The sequence below is a fragment of the Odontesthes bonariensis genome, chromosome 14, assembly GCF_027942865.1.
Source record: "Odontesthes bonariensis isolate fOdoBon6 chromosome 14, fOdoBon6.hap1, whole genome shotgun sequence".
Classification (NCBI taxonomy): Eukaryota; Metazoa; Chordata; class Actinopteri; order Atheriniformes; family Atherinopsidae; genus Odontesthes; species Odontesthes bonariensis.
Window position 1 is genome coordinate 16,301,713 of NC_134519.1, and position 22,951 is coordinate 16,324,663.

General features: G+C 40.9%; 2 protein-coding genes across 3 annotated transcripts; both read left to right on the top strand.

Annotated features, from left to right (window-relative positions):
• The first annotated feature begins 469 nt into the window (after positions 1–469).
• fuz (fuzzy planar cell polarity protein) lies at positions 470–3,681 on the top strand. The gene has a single exon (XM_075483144.1). The coding sequence runs from the start codon at positions 716–718 to the stop codon at positions 1,997–1,999; it is 1,284 nt and encodes a 427-aa protein (XP_075339259.1). The 5' UTR covers positions 470–715; the 3' UTR covers positions 2,000–3,681.
• Positions 3,682–4,362: 681 nt separating this feature from the next.
• gpt (glutamic--pyruvic transaminase) lies at positions 4,363–15,845 on the top strand. 2 transcript variants are annotated; one of them, XM_075483142.1, is made up of 11 exons: positions 4,363–5,028; positions 9,046–9,135; positions 9,303–9,411; positions 9,593–9,726; positions 10,087–10,330; positions 11,324–11,403; positions 11,494–11,630; positions 11,799–11,973; positions 12,867–13,022; positions 14,022–14,134; positions 15,245–15,845. In XM_075483142.1, the coding sequence occupies exons 1-11, from the start codon at positions 4,681–4,683 to the stop codon at positions 15,333–15,335; spliced, it is 1,677 nt and encodes a 558-aa protein (XP_075339257.1). In that variant the 5' UTR covers positions 4,363–4,680; the 3' UTR covers positions 15,336–15,845. The 2 variants fall into 2 exon arrangements, with proteins under 2 accessions (XP_075339257.1, XP_075339258.1); XM_075483143.1 differs by lacking the exon at positions 4,363–5,028 and adding an exon at positions 8,714–8,813.
• The last annotated feature ends 7,106 nt before the right edge of the window (positions 15,846–22,951 follow it).

Here is a 22,951-nt window from a genome sequence, read left to right on the forward strand (position 1 = left end):
GACCGGTGCTTCGATGTTGTGAGGTATTGCTAACGGTGAGAGTCAATTGTATCATACATTGTTCAAACAGAGTCTTCTTTGATATGATAGATTTTGGTTGCATGGTAGTGCATGTTAAAGTGATAACATTCAATGAATTCCCTCATTGTGATGCAATTCGGATGCACCCCTTCGCGAGCCCGCGAAGTTAGTACTTCGACTCTCGCGAGATGTGCGATAGTGACGGTCAGTTGTGAAACACGAGCTCCGGGGACTGAACCCAGGTCTGCCTCCATGTCCTGGTCCCTCGGTGGTTACAGCGGAACTGGTAACTTATAACTGCGGCTCGACCAGCCGAATGAATCCCACCTAACCGTTGTGAAGAATGAATCATGGGACATCGTTACTGTGGAAACGACGGTAACCCCTTTTGTTAACCTAGCATGATGAATAAAGTTAGCCAGTAAAACTAGTGGTTAGTGAAGAGACGGTATGTGTGATTCTTATGTCGGTGGTTTTATCGACTGATATCTTGTCTCGTTGATTGTTCCCAGTTCAGCTATTTCATATGACGCTAACGGCTGTCTGTCGCTGATGTAACGCTGGGGTTGCTTGCCTCATTGATTGTCGTTACACAACCGGCTCAATGAAACTCGTCTGTTGACTGGCTCGTTAATCTCCCAGTTTATACAGGTGTTTATTGAGTTGGTAATTAAGGCGTTAATCGCAGCTAACCATGATGATGCTCCAGGATGGCTCAACCCAGCTTCTCTGCCTCACGGCCAGCAGCGGGGTTCCTCTTTTCACAAGAGGGGCCTCCAAACAGCTGCCCTTTTCTATCATCGGTTCCCTGAATGGTGTTCACATGTTCGGAGGAGGGCAGGGAGTCGTGTTGTCCTGCAGTGAGACCGAAGGCGGAGGGAAAGTGGTGTGGAGAGTTTTCCAGGACAGTGTGATGCTCATCGCTGTGAGTGGAGGATGCAACGGCAAAGAGGATGACATCCACTTACAGCGTCTTCTGGAGAACGTGTGGAACTGCATGGTGCTTGTTTTGGGGCAGGATGAGCTGGTGAATATCAGGAATGTTGAAAGGTTGAAGAGGGACTTGAGGTCCTGCTTCAGGCTCATTGATCAGCTGCTGGAAGAGAGGCAAGAGGGTTTCCTGGGAAACCTAACGCACTGTGTAGATTCACTGCTGCCTCCGAACCCAGCTCTTCTTCAAGAGGTTCTGGATGGATTCGCTCAGGCTGCTGACAGCGAATTTGGATGCCTCATTGTCCATGGGCGGATAGCTGCAGCGACTGAGAAGTGGTGGCGCCTGGCACCGCAGGAAGTTGTCCTCCTTTCTGCTTTGATACGTTCCCTATCTGGATCGGCCTTCTGTGATTACCCAGTATTCCTTCCTCAGGGCAGCCCCACTGTGGCCCACCGCCTGCTCCGCTTCCAGCTGCTGCCTGGAGCAGATGTGTGTGTGCTGTGCGGTCCCACCCCTTCTCTGCACAGAGCCCAGGATCAGCTGGTGGGCTGCTTCTGGTCCCCCCTGGTGGAGGCCCTAAGAGATTGCCTGGCTGTTGGAGAGCGCTGCTTACCAAGATCTGTATCCCTGCGGCCTGATGTGCTGGCGCTTCTTCTCATTAACCGCGAAACTCGACGCTCAGTCTCTTGTGTGCCCACTTCCACCTATCATCCACTCAGCGGCCCTTTACTCTCCAAGGCCCGCTGCTGGGATCTACTGAAACTCTTCTATATCTTCACCATATCACGCTACTTCACCAAGGAGGAGACATTATGTGTCTCACCAGAGGACAGTGCTGAGAGAGGCAACACTGAAGACTTTCTCATCGGATTCTCCCACCAGCCTCAACAGTGCTATCTAGTCACAGAAGAGTGCAAAAGTTATGGACTTCAGACACCACAGCATCAGCTCTTTCTGCTCGTATTACCATCTGTGCCCACCTTTGCGCTGCGTACAGTAGCCACTCAGACGCTCTCTGATATAGTTGCAGCCACAGGGTTTTAATTAAAATGTGGAATTAGTGAAACGCGTTTTCATTCAAATCCTCGTCCACCTTTGCATTTTTTTTTTTTTTTTGTAAAAACAGCGATCAGCCGGTCTCATAAAGCTTGAGGATAGTTGCTAAACTCCAGCTCCAACGGTGACGAATATAAGAAAAGTGAAAATATTGTACCAAAGCACTTTGATATTTGTTTTCCTTTAAAGAGATGCATTGAGTAACAGCAGTCGTGTCGAGCTCCATGGCTTCCAGGCTGCAATTTTTTTTCCTTCCAGAAATGAAAGCTTTTAAGACTGCAGTAGTTCAACAAACCGTGTTACAGAACAATGTGAGAACGTCACTTTGGTTTGAACGACTTTGTTGTTTTTAGGCATTTTTTTAATCATTTTGTTTGAAAAACGGAGACGTTCTCTTCGGGTGCATCACATGGTGAAAATATCTGGTTTGGTATGAAACATACATTACGAAGAGGAAGGCTCGGGACACTTTGAGCATGTGAAATACAGGCAATATTTTCAATATTTTCAATTTTCAATATGTCCAAGGCAAAATGCATTCCTATTAAAAAGAAAAGAAAAATCAGTTTCAACTTTTGATTTGTTGTCTCTATAGTATCGTCATCTATTTGGCTCTTTATACACAACCCAAAATCGGATATTTGGAAAATGGAGAGGGGAAAACAATCCATTGCAGACTATATGAGCTAAAGATATTTCATGCTTTCTTTTATTTGTTAATATACATCCAGACCTGCGACACCTTGTTGGGACGGTGAAGCTTTTACTACTTCGTTATCCGTGCGCTGGCACCGAGGACGCAAAGCGATCGAGTCTTGCTTTGTGTTTTTCCTTTCAAAATTCCCAACAAATCCTAACGGGGTCAGGACCGCAGGCAGGTCAGCCCAGAACAGAACCCTCTTCTTCTTCTGCCAGAGATTTGTAATGTGTGCAGAATGGGTTTTACGCTGTCTTGTTGAAAAATGTGCGGACATCCCTGGGATGAACTTTGCTGCCATCACAGCTGCAACACAACCTCATGCTGCCTCAGCCTGACATTGGGACCTGTTTATTATAAGAGTCTGGGCATCCATTTCCATCTTTGGTTCAGAGCGCATAGTCTCTTCCAAAATATATCTGGATTTATTGGTCTGAGTACAATACACGTTTCCTTTGTGTGATGGTCCGTCCCAGTCACCTCAGAGCCCAGAGAAGTCAACACTGCCTCCGGACAACAAACATAGAGTATCTTTTCTTGCTCAGGAAGATCATAAGTCGCATTTGTGAATGTAAACTGTATTGTAGGGTTTGACAAAGGTTTTTGCACAGTCCGTGTGGTTTTATCAGCTTTTCATAAGACCATTTGATGCAGTTCAGGGAATCACAAATCACAGGTTTCCAACTCAGGCCTGAGTTCTTGCCCTTCACAAATTGAAATTCCACCTTATTGCTTGAATGGTGTAATTGTGCAATGAACTGCAGACGAAGACACAGGCAGTTCCCCTCCAAACTTTCAAGTTCAACATCTTTTTTTTTTTTCATCGCCAGATCACAATTGCAGTCATGTGTTCACATCACCTCTGAAGTAACTTCATTTCTTCTTGACTCGTGACAAGAAAAAACGTAAATGACCCAAGTTCCAACTTCTTGTGGAATGTGTTGCAGGCCTGGAATTAATATATACTAACAAATTAAATGTAGCTGACAGGTCAAAAAACACGACACATCTTGGGTTCAAGCTGCCTGCTATCACATAAAGAGTCATAGAGAGGTTTTTAAAGCAGTGATTTGCACCTTTTCCAATGTTAGAACTACTGAAACAGTAATATATAACATATTTGTATAATGACAAGACACAGACATTGTGTGAGTACGTTTTGCCATTGTAATTACTGTTTTGCATAGTTCATAACTGATGTGGAGAATTGGAAAAACTTTCCTCTCATCCGTTTCAGTGACATGTGAACCTGTCAGAAACACCACTGAGTTAGCCTAGCAAGCCAGACCCGTACAGCAAAAAGCTGTTCGTTAGTGAATTGTTGTTTTCCCAAACAAAAGTGTGCGTGTGGACTTTTAACGTCATTTGTAGAGGCTGAAGCTAAAGTTTCGGCTCCATGCAGGAAGTGCATTCAGAATTGCGAAGTTTATCGAGTAGTTTTCAAAGTCTACTTTCAAAATGCGTGGAGCTTTTCTGGGGGGGCAGAGTAAAAAAAGTTTAATTCGGTTCGCTGCCCGCATTCCGGAGCCACGACACAAGCTGTTGGGGCTCAGTAACCGGAGAAGCGGCTCTGATTGACAGCGTCGCGGTGCGTTGGATAACGGAGCAAAGAGGGGTGGGATAACGGTGGTTATAAAGGCGCACAAAGGGGGGAGGGGAGAAGGTCCGCGGCTGCACTTTTGCCATGTGTGCAACTTAAAAATTGGACAGTAAACACTTTTCGTTCATGTGTGTGGATGTTGCTAAGTCCAAAAGAGCCGCCTTTTGATTTTTATTTTTTTTGTTAATCACAGTTTAGTCGAAGTCCAATTTGCAAGGTTCAAAGGTCCGAGCGCTTAATCGTTTCAAGAGCGCCGAGGCTCCAATTACGCAATATCACTCCTGTAGTGTTAGGAAACCGGCGAGGTGCACGTCGCTGTCCACCGCAGAAGCGTTCAAAGTTGACCCGCTTGTTGAAAGAGAGTCGTGGAATATGTCCGCCACAAGGATGCCGCTGCTCTCCAGCAGAAATGTTCGGCTGCTGAGCCCCGGGAGGAACGTGTTGTCGGGCAGCGGTGGAGCCGTCCGGCCCGGCGGTGGTCCCAGGCTCCGCTCACTGATCTCTCCCCCTCTGTCCTCCTCCTCTCCCGGCAGAGCTTTATCGAGTCTGAGTGCGACGCGGCGTGGACTTCCTAAGGAGAAAATGTCCGAAAATGGGATGATGACCCGGGCCAAAGTGCTGACCATCGACAACATGAACCCCACGGTGAAGAAGGTGGAGTACGCCGTGCGGGGTCCCATCGTGCAGCGAGCAGTGGAGCTGGAGAGAGAGCTTAATGAGGTTTGTATTCGGGGCCTTCTGATGTCAATACCACCTGTATCCTCTTAAGTGGTGTTTCATCTCAAGTTAGTGTGTGCATGTAAAATTTGGTTTCTATCAGAATCTGTAGGGTACCAATCTCCAAAGTCAATTATATGCTTACATTGAATCTTATAGAAAACAAAGTGTCAAATGGGGTTCATTTAAAAGAAACAAAGAAAGAGGGGGATGTAATTCAGTTGTTTATGTTCTGCAGGTAGGTTTTTTTTTCTGCCAAAGTCTGAACGCAGGTGAGTCTCTCTAATATCTGAATGTTTTAATTGGAATTTGCAGTTAAAACACAATTGAGAAATACTTCCTCCTAACTTTGTATTAGTATCAGCACAGAATTGATCAGTCTGTGCGTCATAATTTTTTCCATTATTATCTAATCAGTATCCCAAAAAAGACTAAACATTTGTGTTGTTGGGCAGCTCGCACACCCACTTATCAAAGTCCATCAGTTAGTTATTAATTCCTGAAGTTGATCATCTGAGACAAGGTGGAACAGTGTGATCTAGTTCATAACGTTTGATACCGTCACATTTGTTTTTCTCCACTGTTAATTCTCCAACTGTTAATTTCTAACTTTTATTTAATCCACCCTCGTTGTTCTTTTGTAATGTATGCCGCCCTCTTGTTACTAAACCACAGTGGCTCCTGGAATAAACTGGAGTCGGAACCAGACTCACCTGCTTCTGTCTGTGTTTCACTGTCCGACATCCTCGTGATTTTAAAACAGGGACTATTGTGTTTACATATACAGGTTCTATTGAGGGTAAATACTTTTCTGAATGAATTGAATAAAGCTTTTGGCATTTTTTTCCCGTAAATATATTGGAATTCAAATCAGAAATCCTTCCATGTAAACAACTGGGTAGGGTTCCCTTTTTTTCTTTTTTTTTCCTTCAAAGCACAGCTCAATCTCTTCAGCTCGCTCTGTTTATGGTGATGTGGCAGCTGTGGGTGTACCGAGTGCAGTCTGGTGTGAAAAGTGTCCTCTCCTGAGTGCTTTGCTCAGGAAAGGATGAGTACGTGAACAGGTTCAGCGGCGTGAGCCAGCAGGCGCAGTAATGATAGCGCTAACCTTTTAACCAGATGGTTCACTCGCCACTAAGAAGTTATGCTTGTTTACCCTCACACACGCTTCTCTCCCACTTTATTAGTGGGATATATTCATTTTTCTTTCCATTTGATATCTTCACAGATGCACAAGAGGTTGACCAGGTCTGAATCGATTTAGATTTAGATGCTCAAAAAGCAGAAGACATCGGGTTAGGGTCGGACCCAGCTGGTAAAAACCGGAAAAGATGCTGAGAAGTGGGTGTATTTTCAGTGGATATCTATAGATATCCTTCTTACACCTGAACATATACGTTTTATTATATTTTATCTGGTGCTGAAGAGGTGTAGTAGTTTTTTCTTCTCCCAATGCTCCAGATGATGAACACTCACTCTGTCCTCTGCTTATTTAACACTTTTCAGAAGCCCTGAACTGTATTTGTTGTTCTGAATTTGGGTCGCCCTCCCGTCTACTGTGTTTTAGTTGGTTTTGGATTACTTTGGGAAACAGGTCGCGGTGGTTTTTCTCTCTTTTGTCTGAGACTTAAACACACGCACAGCAAGGCAAAGTGATCCCCTACTCCTGTTTCCTACACATTTAGTCTTTTCAGAGTTGAGCTGATACAAGTATTACTTTGTTCATGTATTTTTTTTTCTTTCACCTTTATACAAAGTATTAGTTGTTTAGGGAGGCTAGGAACACGACAAACTTTTAGCCAGCATTCGGTGCCAGTCAACAAGGTCACTGATAAAGGCTTTGCGTGCGGATTATTACGCTTTGTTTTGTCTTAATGAGCCACTACTTGATACTGAATGGATCCCTTTTGAGAGAGTTGCCATGGGGACAGACACAAAGCTATTTCCTTTGTCAGATTTTTTTCACACATTTTCTACTAGAATGAAAGGCAGTGTACAGACATCTAAAAAGGTTTCCACCGTAGAAGTTGTGATTAGTTTAGTTTAGCCTGGCTGATCAAACCAAAGAAATCTGAATAAAGAAGTTAAAATGCAAACTAAAGTTTCTTATTATGCGAGTTTTTGCCCCTTGTGTGTCACAAGTCAAACATCATTGTGGTCCAGCCGGTCAAATAAAACTGTTTAGCACGGCTGTTATTATTTTTAGTTTTGAATCGGCAATGGAGGACAAAATACATCACAGGCCTTTGAGGTCAGTTCAGAGGAGCAGAGGTCAGCTTTTTTCCAAATGATTACCACCACGAATGGGCGGCACCTTCCCTAAGGGGAGTTATTCACGCTGTATCCCGTTATTGGCTCGGCTTGAGAGACGCCTCTCACGTGTGACCAATGAGAGGCAGAGACTCAAGGCTCCTAAAATCTGAGCTGGATGGGACAAATCAAACAAACAGGATGTTTGGATAGTAGCATGGCGGCAGAGTTTGCAGGTTGCAAACTCTGCTTCTCTGCAGAGTCATGCTGTGTCTAACATCTGGTGGGATTGGCGTGTGTGCGCGTGCGTGTGTTTCTGCAGTGTCAGTGGTCTCTGCCTCTCCAGAGATTATCTTTCAGAATAATTATATTATTAGCCTGGAGGTTATCAAATTAATACTTATGTAATGCTAGGAATACTGTGAGCCCTGTTAATGAATTAGACATCTTGCTGCTTCTTCACGTCCTGCACGTTTGCAGCAGGGAGGTTAAAGGTCATGTGTTTTTTTGTGTCAAAGGGGTTAACCTTGTGATAAGGTGGTTGGCTCGTGTTTAAACCACCTTCCCCATATTTGCACACACTCTACTGATCACAGCTGCTGCTAATAGACAGTTTATGTTTATGCCTTTTCTAAAGATAAAACTTCACACATCCACAGAAAAAGTCATTGAATTGATACCAGATAATTCAAATAAGTGTATAAATAATCACTTATTATATATATCTATAGATACATATATACTGTATATATATATATATATATATATGTGTGTGTTTTGTGTGTATTCAAAAAAACTTTTTTTTTTAAAGATTCAGCCCCAAATTGTACCATTTCTTAATTTGTATCAGTAAACTAATGTGGTTTTTTTTAATGAGTGTGTCTGTGTGCTTGGGAAACAGTGGGCTCAGTTAGCATCTTACATGCTAACCACGAATAACGTTGACACATTGCATGCTTCCTCTTCTAAATGTTATGTGGCTTACGGAATTTAATTAGAAAGCCGCCAACTTAACGGTGTGTTTGCTCATTTTCACTGCGTCTCCATATCAAATCATCCGTCACCTTCGGGTCTGATGGATTATGATGAGTGCATTTCTTACATAGCGATCAGTTTATTTCCTCTTTCATTTCTTTTTTTTTTTTTCTTTCAAAGCTCCATATGTTCCTTTGAGTGTGCAAAGGAGGGGAAAAAAAAGACTCGAAAGTGGAAACCACTAAAAAAAAAGCATATGTATCATCTAGTTTCACAAAGTGCTGTGAAGTTCCTGTGCAGCGTGTTTTTGAAGGGGTGTAACTTCCGTTTTGTTGAGAAAACTTTTTTAGTTAGTACAGGATGACAGTCTAAAGGACAGCAAAGTAAACTGAGTGGATAGAGGTTCGATTTCTCCAGTTGTTCACCATGTGCAGAGAAGTCACTGATCCAGAAACAAGCTTCATTACTCACTCCTGGAAGTGGTTATGAGAGAAGCAACAACCTGATGTAAACTCTGCAGCCGTAGTGCTCTTAGCCTCTCTGCGTGTTCATGGAATAGTTATGTAAGTGCGTGCCTTCATGTGCAGGCACAGTGTCAAGGTTGTGCAGGTGCACTGAATGTTTCATCCCACGGTTAACCGAGGCAGCTTTATTGAGACTGTCACCACCTGTTTCAACTGTCGCAGATGCCTTTTTTGTTGTTGTTTTTTTCCATCCGTACAAAGCGAACAAACACTGAAACTTTTCACTCACTTTTCTCACTAACCTTCTGTACATTGTGTTTATGTTTGGCAGGGAATGAAGAAGCCCTTCGAAGAGGTCATAAAGGCCAACATTGGTGACGCGCACGCTATGGGCCAGCAGCCAATCACTTTCTTCCGACAGGTCAGCTTCCGTGCCGGGCCCCAAAAAAGTTCCTCTAAATATAGCAACTCTGGCTTTCTAGTCGATATGAACTGGTTTAATCCTCCTTAAATAAGTTTGTGTCAGTCAGTTTTTACTGTGTTACGTAATGATCGCACCTTTATGTCCACTCATCTCTTTGTTCTAAGGTCTTGGCGCTCTGCTCCTACCCTGAGCTGCTGAGTGACAACACGTTCCCGGAGGATGCTAAAAGTAGAGCCTGCCGCATTCTAAATTCTTGTGGAGGGAACAGTATGGGTGCGTTTGAATGTGATGGCTTTTTTGTTTCACACATAATAAGCTTCATATAACCCTTATCGATGATTATCACACTTACATATACATTTACTGTATGTTTTATATATAGATATATATATATTGTGGCGATTGCTTTGTTGTATTAAAAGCTTTATGCATTGTCTTCATATGAATCTGTTAGGTGCCTACAGCGCCAGTCAAGGCATAGACTCTGTGCGTCAGGATGTTGGCCGTTACATCGAGCGACGGGACGGCGGTGTGCCCTGCGATCCAGACAACATTTACCTCACCACAGGGGCCAGCGACGGCATTGTGGTACAACACCCTTCTCATTCTGACTTCCTGTTTCTGTTGTCCATTGAATTGTTTTTGTTTTCCAGAAGAAAAATTTGGAAAATGTGACACTGGCAGTGTTGCATAACTTTGTCTAAAATGGGGGTGGGGGGGAAAGACTTCATTAGAGATGTATCTGCTAAGAAGAGGACCCGCTGTATGCTGAGGGTTTGATGTTGTGAAGTAGAAATAGACAATTTATTGGCACTTTATGCATGTGAAGTGAGATACAGATGAAGCTACTGTGTAATTCTAAAATATAAAATGTGTACAGTGTGCATGGCTGGTGACATACGGTGTGTCTTGTGTTTTTTTTTCCCCCTTCCCGTGTTGCCCCCTCAGACCATGCTTAAGCTGCTGGTATGTGGCGAAGGTGCGACTCGTGCTGGCGTCATGATCTCGATACCTCAGTATCCCCTGTATTCGGCTGCACTGGCTGAACTGGGCGCTGTGCAGATCAATTATTACCTTAATGAGGAGAAGTGCTGGAGCCTGGACATGACTGAGCTGCAGCGTGCCGTGAATGAGGCCAGACTTCACTGCAACCCCCGAGCCCTGTGCATCATCAACCCTGGAAACCCCACTGGTAATTTTTCACCTTTTTAATTGTACCTGTTAGGGTCACAGTATTGTATATATGTGTATGTGTATATTGCTTTTGATGGTACTAAAATCGTCCTTCTTGCTATTTCTGTATGCAGTGTTTGTGTGACACGTTTGTTTAATTTAGTTTTATTTTCATTTTATCAAAGTGATAAAGTTTAACATTTTGTTTAAAAGAAGTCTTAACGGTCAGTTCGAATTTTGGGAATTATACATAGTCGGTGTATTATCTGCAGTAGAAGTTTAGAGAAGAAGAGGAGGAGTATTTCACAGAGGTTTACCGCTATTAATAGGGTCATTTGTACATTTTCTTTCTTTTGTGTAAAATATTTTAGGAGATTTTTGCTTTAGTGTGAAACAGCCTTACCAATGGAAAGTTGGAGAACTTGCACTGCAATCCTCAAAGCCACCAGTCTCCTGATGAGTAGAGTAATTTTGCTGAGTAAACTCATAAAATGCTGCTCTTCTCTCGCCTTAACTGGTAGTCCAACAGCTGTGATGTTCTATAATTATCATAACAAGTAGCTGGTTTAAGTTCACTTCAGACAAACTTCACTTCAGTGCAGTATAGCTACTAGCTTCACATTTAAAAAAAAAAAAATGTATTGTATCCTCCTCAGAAGATGGAGGTCTTTGTTGTCAAGTTAAAGGTAGCTCAGTTGTCATCACAGGGCTTATAAGGTTTGTTATTTATAACGCTGGTACGACAACTGTGCTGTATCACCAACAGCTGAGCTGTCTGCTTAAATATCTCAGTCATATTGAGGCCTCTGGAAAAATCTAATGAGTTTTGTTCATTAACATGTTATTTTTTGGGAGGATTTCGCCCTTCTGAAATAGTTACCAAAGGCAATAGGTCGTAAGTCTCCTCCTATGAGCTTCTCTAAGAAGAAAAAAAAGGCCACCAGATGGCAGCAAAGCAACACAACTCCCTCCTTACCCACCACCATGTAACAGACTTTTCCTTTTTTCTCAGGTCAGGTTCAGAGCAGACAGTGTATTGAGGATGTAATCCGATTTGCTTCAAAGGAGCGTCTCTTCCTCATGGCAGATGAGGTACTGTCTTTTTTTTATCAACGATGCCTGCTTTAGGTCTTCTTCAGCCTGTAGTGTTTGACTTTCTGTCTCATACCGCCTTACTTCCAGGTGTACCAGGATAACGTGTATGCGGAGGGTTGCAAGTTCCACTCTTTTAAGAAAGTTCTGTTTGAGATGGGGCCGGAGTACTCAGAATCAGTTGAACTGGCATCCTTCCACTCCACCTCCAAGTGTTACATGGGAGAGTAAGTGCTCTAATTTTCATGCTGAGGGTATTTTAATGCACACAGAAGTAAACATACTGATTAGGGGTTTACCATTTAACTTGTATTCACGTCTTACTTCATGTGTTATTTGTTTTCTGTAACTTTTTTTGTGTTTTGGTTAAAAATTTCAATCTTCCCTCTTCTCAGGTGTGGCTTCCGTGGAGGCTACATGGAGATCATAAACATGGACGATGAGGTGAAAGCCCAGTTGTCAAAGCTGTTGTCGGTCCGTTTATGTCCTCCTGTTCCTGGGCAAGCTCTTATGGACCTGGTGGTCAACCCCCCTCAGCCTGGGGAACCTTCATATCAGCGCTTTATCAAAGTAAACAAGTTATAGTATTCTTTTTAAAAAAAAATACTGTGCAACTTCAACATCAACTGCCACCGTGCATCATTATTCTTTCTAAGTTTAAGACAATTTCGGTAAAATGCTATTGATTCTGGATTTGACCTAGTAATTACTGTGATGTAGTGTTATTAGGATTTTTTTTTTTAGGTTTCTTCTAAACAAACACCAACATCCTAAAAACTGGTACCGTGTCATGTGCGGAAGACATGTTGAATGTACTTTTGACAGATTTCACTTTATGTGTTCGCAAAAAAACAAAAAGAAAAAGCTGGAATGCTGTAAAATAGTAAAGTAAATCAGAGAGCAGTGCCTCACTTAGATATTACAGACCCTGCTTATCAAGTATTGAAACTGAGAGGTTTAATTGTCTGATTGTACGTTCACTTTTTAATCTAGATTTAAAAATTCCAAAACGTTTTAAGTGTTTTCGATATTTGATTTTGCGATCCTTGAATTTTTTTTTCTTATAAATTCAGAGCTCATTTTTTTTCAGATCTTTACAATCTTCTGTGAAAACACCATTTGTTTACTTGACCTCATCCATGAGTATGTTACAGCGTCTGGTGTGAACATTCCTCTGTGTTGTGGAGCACCCAGAAGTTTGAAGAAATTCAAGCCCATATTTTTCTTTTTAGAAAAAGACAGATCATCCAATAGAAGAGTGCTCGGGATGACTTGGTGACGCTAAAATAAAACACTACAGAACAGTGATTTTTTTTTTTTTTTTGTCTGTACATGGGATTGCTACATACAATACTATACAGTGATGTTAATCCCAGCATCACAAATGTTGCTGATGTTTTGTGGCTATAGTTGCATTCCACTTTGAGTTTACCCTCTTGTTTTGTTCTCTCTTCCACTTGCAGGAACGCACAGCCACATTAAGTGCCTTAGCAGAGAAGGCCAAACTTACAGAGCAGGTCCTCAATACTGTGCAAGGCATCAGCTGCAATCCTGTCCAGGGTGCTATGTACTCCTTCCCTCGCATAACCATCCCTGAAAAGGCTATCAAAGAGGCCACGGTCAGTCCTGAACCTTCTCGAAATGTTCCAATGAGTTTCTCTGTATTATGGTCTCAAGGTAATTACATTGATCAGGAGCAGCCAAATGAATAGCAGGGCTGAATAAAGCAGTTTTCCAAGTATTTTTCACCGAACACACACTCTAATCTACCATTCATTCTTTGGTCCACTTGTTTTTTTTTTTTTTTATCTCAACAGCCCTCAGTCGTTTTTCTTATACTATACTATTATATAAAACATGGGAACTAAAGTGCTGTGTTGGACTAAATAGCTCTTTGAACAAGTTCAGGATGTTGTACATCCACCGCACTGTTTGCTAAAGAGAACAAATGATTTCCAATAGCTCGTAGTTTCAGTTCAGTCCTACAGTTGACTGCTCTGTAGAAATTTCACAAGCGAGTTGAAGAACCGAGCCACCGAGAATCTGATTAGCCTTACAGAGGATAAGGTCAGAGTCAAACTGACCTACTGACACCTGATCAATCCTAATGACTCCGCTCACCACATCGATCCCACTGTTGTTACCACCCTCCCTCTCAACTCTCGCACACAAAGGCAGAGCTTCTTTATGTGAAGATTATCATCGACAGCTTTTAGATAGAGCTGCCGTGATGTGTGCTGTGCTCGTCCTCCTCTAAAATAACCAGTTACTTCTGAAGCTGAGACACTTGAAAAACTAATTTAGTGTTCAAGGAAATTTCATGTTTTTCATTGTAAGCACAGCAGTGGTCCTTTGGTTTCTAAGGGACACTACCTTAAGCATTTCCTACTATTTGGTCCAATTCTGCTTAAAATGATTCTGTTTCCACTCGATATAAATCAAGCCAATAATTTATATATATATATAACTTATATTTTCAGGTAGCTTCACTGAAAGCAAGATATAGTTTTCCCTTACATGTTTACAGTATGCGGAGCTCATAGTAATTGTAGCTGTAGTTATCAAGCAGCTCAAGTCCTGATGAAAACATTTAAGATTTCTTCTTTCTTCACTCTTAGGAAAAGGGACAGCAGCCAGATATGTTTTACTGCATGAAGATGCTGGAGGAGACTGGAATCTGCCTCGTACCTGGAAGCGGCTTTGGCCAGAGGGATGGAACCTTCCACTTCAGGTACAGAAACGCCTTTCTGTTTGAGGCTTATGTAGTAAGAGTCCGTTAATCTTACATTTTTATCATCAGTTTAAATGAACATATAGTTGAGTAAGATTTTTGTTATTTTTCTCTGGATAGTTTTGTTTTTGTTTATCTTTTTTTGCATACGTAAAAGGTTGCATAGCTTCAAAGTTGGCACCAAAGACAGTAATTCACGCATAGGAAAGATAAGGCTCTTAAATGTCCTCAGTGATAGTCCCGAGTCCAGGCTTATGGCCATTTTTTTGTTTTTTGAGTTTGTTTTTTACTGAGTGAAATGACCCAGAAGTATCTAAAAGGCAGCCATGACGAGGGCTGGTTGAATTCCTAAAGTGCTTAAGAGAGGAGCTTCGTTTCTTCTATTATCTCCTTAAGCGCAGGAATAATTGAGCCATTCTTTATAAAAGGAACAGAGAGGACGCTGTCACACAATTTCTTGCGGCTACAACATTTGAGGCGATGCGGTTTTTATTTCCATGCAGTTGTACTAACTGGGATTTATATATGTAAACTCTGAATAAAGGAGGATAAGATGCATGATGTACCTGCCTTTTTATTTGATCTAGTTAGAATTTTGATTTACTTCTGGTAAGTAATACTGCAATAATGCTAAATTAATTCATTATTATTCTGTTAAATTAGGCTCCTTTTCCTGTCTTTTGTGTTTTTTATTACAGACGTTAATAATTTATCATGAATCCCATTTATTTTGGGTTTTTTTTCCATAACATTGAAATATGCAAAGCTATCAACCCCCTAAATATTAATCTGGACCGGCAAGGAGCTCAACATGAAATATTTTATCAAGCTATGAATTATGGGAATGGGGATGTGTATTGACTTAATTTATTATTTTTTTCGATCCAAAACTTCAAAAAGTTTTGATGTCGTTTATATCACTGAGGATACGTCCAATAGCAGACACACACTAAAACTGAAATAGGTTTCCATAAAGGTGGACTGGTAGCTGGGTGCAGTTCAGCTTTGAATAAATCTATTCCTAATTGTTTGGAAGAAAAATAAACCAAGTCTTCATTTACTGAACTCATGTTGATTTGTTTATTTTCTCCCCTTCTCTCTCCTGCCCAGAATGACCATCCTACCACCGATGGAAAAACTGAAGATCCTGCTGAACAAAGTCAAGGAGTTCCACCAGAAATTCACCCAGCAGTATTCTTAAATGTCCCCTCCACTCACAGAGGAGGGATGTTGCCAATCTCAACAAAAAGTAATAGCCAATCAAAATATCATAGTAACTAATAAGTGCCTTTCCTCCACTGGCTCTGGTAGTCTCTGTGATGACGCACTTTGGCCTCAACACCCGTCACCTTTGCGGACCTTACTCTCAAGGCACTGTTCGGACCACAAAACCAAACTGGAAATTAAATAAGTCAGACCTGTGTCAGTTCTGGTGCACAAATTGCACTTCATCTATTGTCTGTGGGTGTTTTTTCTTTTTAAAAAGTGTATATAGTTTGGATCTGTGAACTTGTGAGATAGTTTAACAAAAGGCGGTACAACTGCAGAAAAGGCTAATGCTGCTTATAAACTAAGTATGTGTATAATTCGTTGATATACTTCATTCCTGGGGACTGTGTTTGATGAGGAGAGTATGCTCTAAAAGTTCCACTTGCATGAGGATTCAGTGGGATATGATTTTGTAGAAGTAAAATAAATGTAACGGCTCATGTTTTGTCTCATTGTTTGGACAGTTTTTTAGACTTTATTGTAAGATTTTTTTTATTTTATTTGGTGGACCTTGTCTTCACCACATCCTCCTACAATTGATTGTATGTGTTTCATCTCTCAAAATGTACTGAGGCATCACTTTGATTTGATCTCACTTACATAGAAATGATTTGATTTTTGGAAAACAAACTGTACTAAATAAGTAGAGCTCTTCCAAGCGTCAGTTTTCATCCTTCAGTGAAACACAAACTCATCCGTTAGTCATCTCCCACCTCTGTTTTGTTTATCATACATTCCTAAGGAGGCAGAGGGAGAATGATTCACTCCCAAAATGTTACTGGTTTAATATCATTTGTAGGTTAAATATAAGCGAGACTCTTCAATGTTTGCCTTTCTGATCTAAGAAAAGAAACTCACCCCTGCTTAATGATGCATGCAGGAGTTTTGCTGCTTCAGCTTGCTAGATCAGAAGCAATTGGCACATTCTTGATTAATACTGCTGTGTAACGGAGAGAGTTCAGCATTTCTGTCACGTCCACAGAAGTGGTTTTATTACTAAAGCAACTCAAGAATTACTCGTATAATTGTACTTCTATAACCATTATTCTCAGTGAAGATAAACCAATTGCTTTTTAAGGCAAGCGTCATTGATACTTATTTTCTTTTTAGGCCATATCTAAGGCCTATCTTGCTGAAGTTAGGCCTTAATCATGTTACTCATGTTACAAGGCCTTACTCAAATTTGATTTACGGTGATATTTTGACTAATACGTAATAAAAACATGGCTAATGTCCTGCCTTTAGTATTGGAGAAGAAGCATGTTACGCAGCACCAGAAAACTATGTTTAGTATGAAGATATTTAGCACTACAGTGAGGAAAAGAAACCATCCCACAACACAAACGGTTGAAAAGGGTAAAATAGACTCAAATCGGCCAGCCAGAAGCGCATTCGAGTTGGTTCATGTGAACAACAGCATACACTGGCAAGGACGGACATTTGTTGATTTATAAAAGCAATATCTTGGATTTTTATTAGGATTAAATTCTTCTTATTTTATCTGTCAGTCGAAAAAAAGGTTGCCAATTTCCTCGATTCAAGGCAGTTGCTGCTTCCATCTGCTTCCAACCGGCAAAAAAAAAAAAAAAAAAAAAAAAAAAGGCTTATGGCATCCATAGAGCTCATGTCTAATTATTAGTCATTCTGTCATTCATCACAAGCTACCTCTTTCCAACTGTCGCTGGATCCACGGCTTGTATAGCAATATGAGTGGTGCTGCTTTAATTCAAACAATGTAATGGTAATGATGAAATTTGAGACAAAATAAAGGAATAAAGGACCTTGTCATATTATGGTATATACTAAACAGGTACTTGGTTAAGCCTTGTTTAAAGTTTTCATAGTGGGAAAGAGGGGGGTCAAGATGGTGAGAAGGGAGCTGTCTCCACACTGCAGAAACTGTCACCTCCAATTATCCTGGACTTGTTTTTGGCTCAACTAGCTGCAAATGCTTATACCACAACTGCTTTTATTGTCTGCATTGTTGATCTGTCATCTGTTTTAATGCCCTGTGTGCATTTTCAGAGCAAGTGGGAATGATGGATTGTACTGCTGTTTTTTGTGCGCATGGGTGTGTGTGAGTGTGTGTGAGGTAGGCAGACTGAAAGATGATGTAGAGTGTGTGTTAAAAGTGAGGCCTGTAGTTTGAAGGGGTTTTCTGCTCTCTTCCTCTCGACTCCACAGTGGCTGTCAGCTTTAATTATCTTTGACAAAGGGCCTTCTGAATCCTAATTATCCTGAGCTTTGTCTTTCCTGGAGCCCTTCACTATTCACTCTAGCTGCTTGACGCACTCACTCGTTCCAGTCCTCTTCACCCAAAATTAATTGGCTGCGTTTGCAGTTTTTCTCTTGTCTCCTGACATCTTTTGGGAATCAAAGGTCATCATTAGTTCGGGTGAGGCTGTAGGGCGACAGTGAGACAGTTATTCATCAGACATCAGTGCTGTCAGGTGGCTGTCCTGGGCCTGACAATGACCAGTCGTTCTTCACAGTCGCATATGAGGAGATTCATGTGACTGACTGTTAAAGCTTGTTGAGGCTCAGTGATGTTTGTGAACTGACAATCACATTTTGTTCATTATTCTGAAGCTGTGGACAGTGATGGCCATAAGACTCATTTTGTCTGCTCAATGTCAGAGCTTTGGGTTCCATTTCCAAATACTGAATGGTTCCTCTCCTCTTCAGAGCAAAGGATGCAGCATCCGTGATATGCTATAATTACTATACCATGTTCTATTTTACCTAAACCCATCGTCAGTGAGCTCAGGCCCAGAGAAGACAGCAGTGTTTCTTGATCTTGGCTTTTTCTTTGCACGTTTGGGTTTTGCTTTCCACTTGTGGATGCAGCGAAGAATCGTGTCCACTGACGATAGTTTTCAGTTACTGAGCCCATTCAGTTATTTTCCACCAAAGAATCGTGTCTATTTTTAAAGTGGCGTCAACAGCGAGAAACTGAAGATATATCATTCTGCTTCTGGATTTTATTCGTACCCCATGGCTGCAATGACTACTCTAGATTATCTGAAGCTTATAGTTAGGGATGGCTCAGGTGACCCTGAAACATCTATCTTATGTCACACCTTTCCTTATTTTGCTCTCTTTTTTTTTCCCAGTTTAATCTTTTCAGAATTATTCTACTTACTATAGATGATTGTGTCTCCAAATTATTTACAATGCAATTTTTTTAGGGAAACCTTAATTTATTTCCCTTCTTTTCCAGTTCAGGGTCATTGGGAGGGCTGGAGCCCATCTCAGCTCTCACCCAGCGAGGTTGCACCATGGGCCAATTTAGAGTCACCTATTAACCCAGCATGCACCTTGCTGCCATTAAACAAAAAAAGTAGTCATATATCTAACGTTTTTTTCTATTTCGAGATTCGTTCTGTTAATCTTTCTTGTTTGTTTTTAGCTGCCAGGAAGCAGCACTGGAGCAGGTTGTTTAGAATATTGGTTAAGTAACTATTCATATCTTATAGCTTTATCACTTTACAGCCAATACACAACACAACTATAACAGCATTTTCCAGTTTCACCACAGTGGCAGCTAGTTTCTTTTTTATTGTGATGATTCGGAGGTAAATTTATGCAGATATACAGTAATCTCCAACAAATGTGCATTTGCATGTAAGTAATCAGCTAGCGAATATTTTTGATGACGTTGTGTTGTCTGTCAGTTGAAGCACGAGTGGTCTTTACCCTGGTTTGCCTCCTTTCATTCAAATGTACAGGACTGCAGGCAGTTTGGGTCTAGCTTATCTTCTCACATTATAAATTTCTGATAAAATAATTTCATTTGAGGGGCTTTAAACTGAAAAAACTAAATTTAAAGCTGAAAGCTTAACAGAAGTAGTTTATCTGCGTGTTTACTATCATGTGGATTTAGAGAAGGAAGTGACAAGTAAGATACAGTATGTGTACAATTTCAAAAATGTCCTTAGAGCGCTCACACTTGATCTTCTCGGAAGGTAACTTGACAGTTTTTGGCATCACAAAATTCTTATGAAAGAAAAAAAGGATCATTCATTTATCATCAAAAGGTTATCACTCAGTCATCTTTTAGACTTTTTGAGCCAAGAAGTTGACTACTTGGATTCATATGATGGAGCTTAGTCCTACATAAAGGTCACAGCCTTCTTTAATGCTTCGGACTTCTTCCTGTGCCACTGCAGGAGGAAAATATCTTCCAGGAAGTGGCGAATGATTTATCGCCCATCTTAAAACCCAAAATGTCAAACTGGCTCATTTTGTGGTTATAGCAGCCCATACCACTGCCTTTCCTCCACCCTGCCTGGGCTTGACTTAAAGTGAGGCCCAGCCTCCAAAAGTGATCCATCAAGAGCCATTCTCATTTCATCTGTCCATAAAACCTGTGAAAAATCTGTCTTCAGGGATTCCTGGGCCAAATGTTGGTGCATCACTTTAAAGTTTGGCAGTGTGTTTTTACCTTTTTTTTCCTAATTTATTTTGCGACCTTCATTGCAACAAGATATATGCACTGTATATAATTATAAGGATATTTCAAGGGTTATGTACCTGTCTGTAGCAATTTTGTACTTTTTCATTGTCAGTTATTTTTTGACACACCGAAACTGATGTAATGAAGCTGTCAGATAATGACATATAACTCCCCTCCCTCTTAACACACATATACGTGACATGAAAAATGTGAAAACCAGTGAGTAGCCATACTTTCAAAATGTGCAGTGAACACATGATAAGGACAGAACACTCCCTTACCTAATAACTGTGTGTGCTGAATTGACATAAAATTGTTTATTGAGGGCCTTGAATCCTAAAATGTGCTTAGTTAAGTATGTTATTCACCCTCATAACAGTACTTTCAGCATAGAAAGGAACAGATAGTCCTTTGTGGTAGCAGAGCATGTGAAAGATTTTAGAAACTCTTTATTGTCCTTCAGTTTAAATAGCTTTTTGTTGTTCCCTTTTATTTTCTCTGCATGTTTAATACACTTTGTCCACATTCATTTCCTTATTCAAGGAGTTTACGGAGCATGTTTTCAAAAATAAGATTAAATCTCAAATATTACTGCAGCGCCTCATTGTGTATCGTTGATGTTCATTTTCACAATCGGTTTTTTATGAGTTTTATATCCTTAGGATTAAAGGTCACCGTGACTTAGTTCTGATTCTTTTTTAACTGCAAAATTAGATGAAAAAAAGAGTCATCCACACTTTTATATGACATAGGCCTACTCGAGTCAGTAAATGGAGAAACAGGGATAGATTTGTGGGGGGAAAAAACACACACACACACATGAAAAGAGAAAACCAAGAGAGGGGTGGGGTGATGATACAGAGATTGGGTGATAAATCTTGTTCTGATCAGGTTTCTCTGGTGCCCTCACACCTCAGTCTCTTTCTTGGGGTAATTAATCAATCCCAGACTGGAGCCATTGATCGGCCTCTCGTGGCCCTCGGTATGTTTACACTCCTCGATTGTGTTTGCCACTAAGCCCCTCGTTGCCGCTCAATCTCATCGGCAGAAAATGTGACACTCCGCCCTCTGATGCCATCAGCGAAACAGAGCATCGATTGACATCTCGATGAAAATCAATCTACTTATATTTTTTGGTTGCACGGGGGATTTTGTTTTGTCATAATCCTTTGTAGTAATCCGGTGCTCCTGGCTTCAGTCCATAAAGTTTCACTGTGAGCAATCAGAACACTCCTGGAAACATGAGCGGGCATTTCAGAGTACGGACATGAACTGTCAAACATCTCATGTGTCCCAGCAAAAGAGTCCAATTTCATTCCATTTTTCTTGATACATTCAAACGTTCAGGCGGTCAGTTGTTATATTGAATATTGATGGAAAACGTCTTGTGCGCATATCTTATGAAATAATGTATTTTGGAACATCTTCATCTGCAAAATGAGAATTAGTGGAGTATGAGTAACACTGAAATGTGGTTGAGTTGAACTACAAAGTGTTGTACAAGAAATACATTTTAAAGTACCATTGATATGCACTTGGCTGCACCATCAGAGGTGCACATCATTTCAAACAATCAGCATTTTCAGGAATCCTTTAAAACATAATCTTAACTGAATTAGTCCTCAGAAACCTGTAAGGGATTGGCTCATGGTGTCATTTTAGTCCAACTTAAAACAGCGGTGTAACTTACTCTCACTGGCTCACTATATTGTTTCATTGCTGAGCTGCAGGCAGAGGGATAAAAGCACAAATTGCCACTTAAATGACTTCGTCTCTGGAGACAATCAGCTTGATTAGTCTCTTATAGCCTAATATCAGTTTGATTTTATAGCCACTTTTCCACTAAATGGGACTGTCGAACATTTCTTACACCAGCAGGACAAAGAATTACAACAACCAGAAACCACCTTTCACTCACAGCACCCATTACTTGTCTGTGAGTTTTTTTTCTGCCACAGCTCTACTATATTTAAAGTCATTTTAGAGATGTTTCCGACATACGAAAGATATGTTTCAGTTCTGATTTAGAATCACTTATACATACCTAATTTTCTAATGTCCTGATCAATCATTTGGTGGAGCAGAATTTTCAGAGACTAAACTGTATCTGAAGCTGAAAATTTGCAGAAGTATGCTGACAGCCATTTCTCGGTTTAGGTATGTAATGCTAAAAGTGAGTCGATATTATGCCGTCACTTTTAAAAATGTCAATACTTTTACCATAATGTGACATCTCAACCATTTTTTAAACAAAACACGGATTCTTATTACTCTTACCCCATGGGGAAAAAAGAAAAAAAAAATAGCTGAGAAGCATCCTTTTTCTATCAATCTTTTCTCTGTGACGACGTTAAAGCAGAAACAAGTCAAAATGCACTCTGATGATCCGGCCACTGAAACTCAAAGACTGGCTTCTACATGAATCCGTTCATTTTGCTGTAATTCTGAACATTTGACCGCCTTCACATATTTTCTATAAAACCCTGTGACTTTCTATATTGTTTCTCAGCCTCGGACAGGCTGCAGCTCATGATTCAATGTCTTATTCAGACATGTGAGCAATGACGTGTTTGGCTTTGAGCTCCTGCTGGAGGACAGGAGGCTGCAGCGGAAGAACACAGAAACGTGATAATGGAATTAGTAACACAAAACAGTGCAACAGTTGTTGATGCAAAACTTTTCATTCTACTGTCAACACTTAAGAGAGAAAAAAAGGCGCAAACTATAAGGTTTAAGAAGATGGTTTAATTTCTTTCAAATTGGGTTGTATGAGGTACAGTCTACAGTACACTGTAGTAGAAATACATTTAGCTCAGAAAACTACACAGTAGCCCCAGGCAAGAACCTAAACGATGCACGGCTGAAAACAGGGTGAGCAGCCAAATTTGACTTAGCCAGCACCACTTAGCTAGGTAAAAAAAAGCAACAATCCATGTTTACCGTCAGACATGGAGAACGGCCAGTCGAATTAACTTTGTCTTTAAAGGGATAGTTCGCCTCTTTTGACATGAAGCTGTATGACATCCCATATTAGCAATATTATTTATGAACATTGACTTACCCCCTGCTGCGTCCTGTGAGCGGAGTCCCAG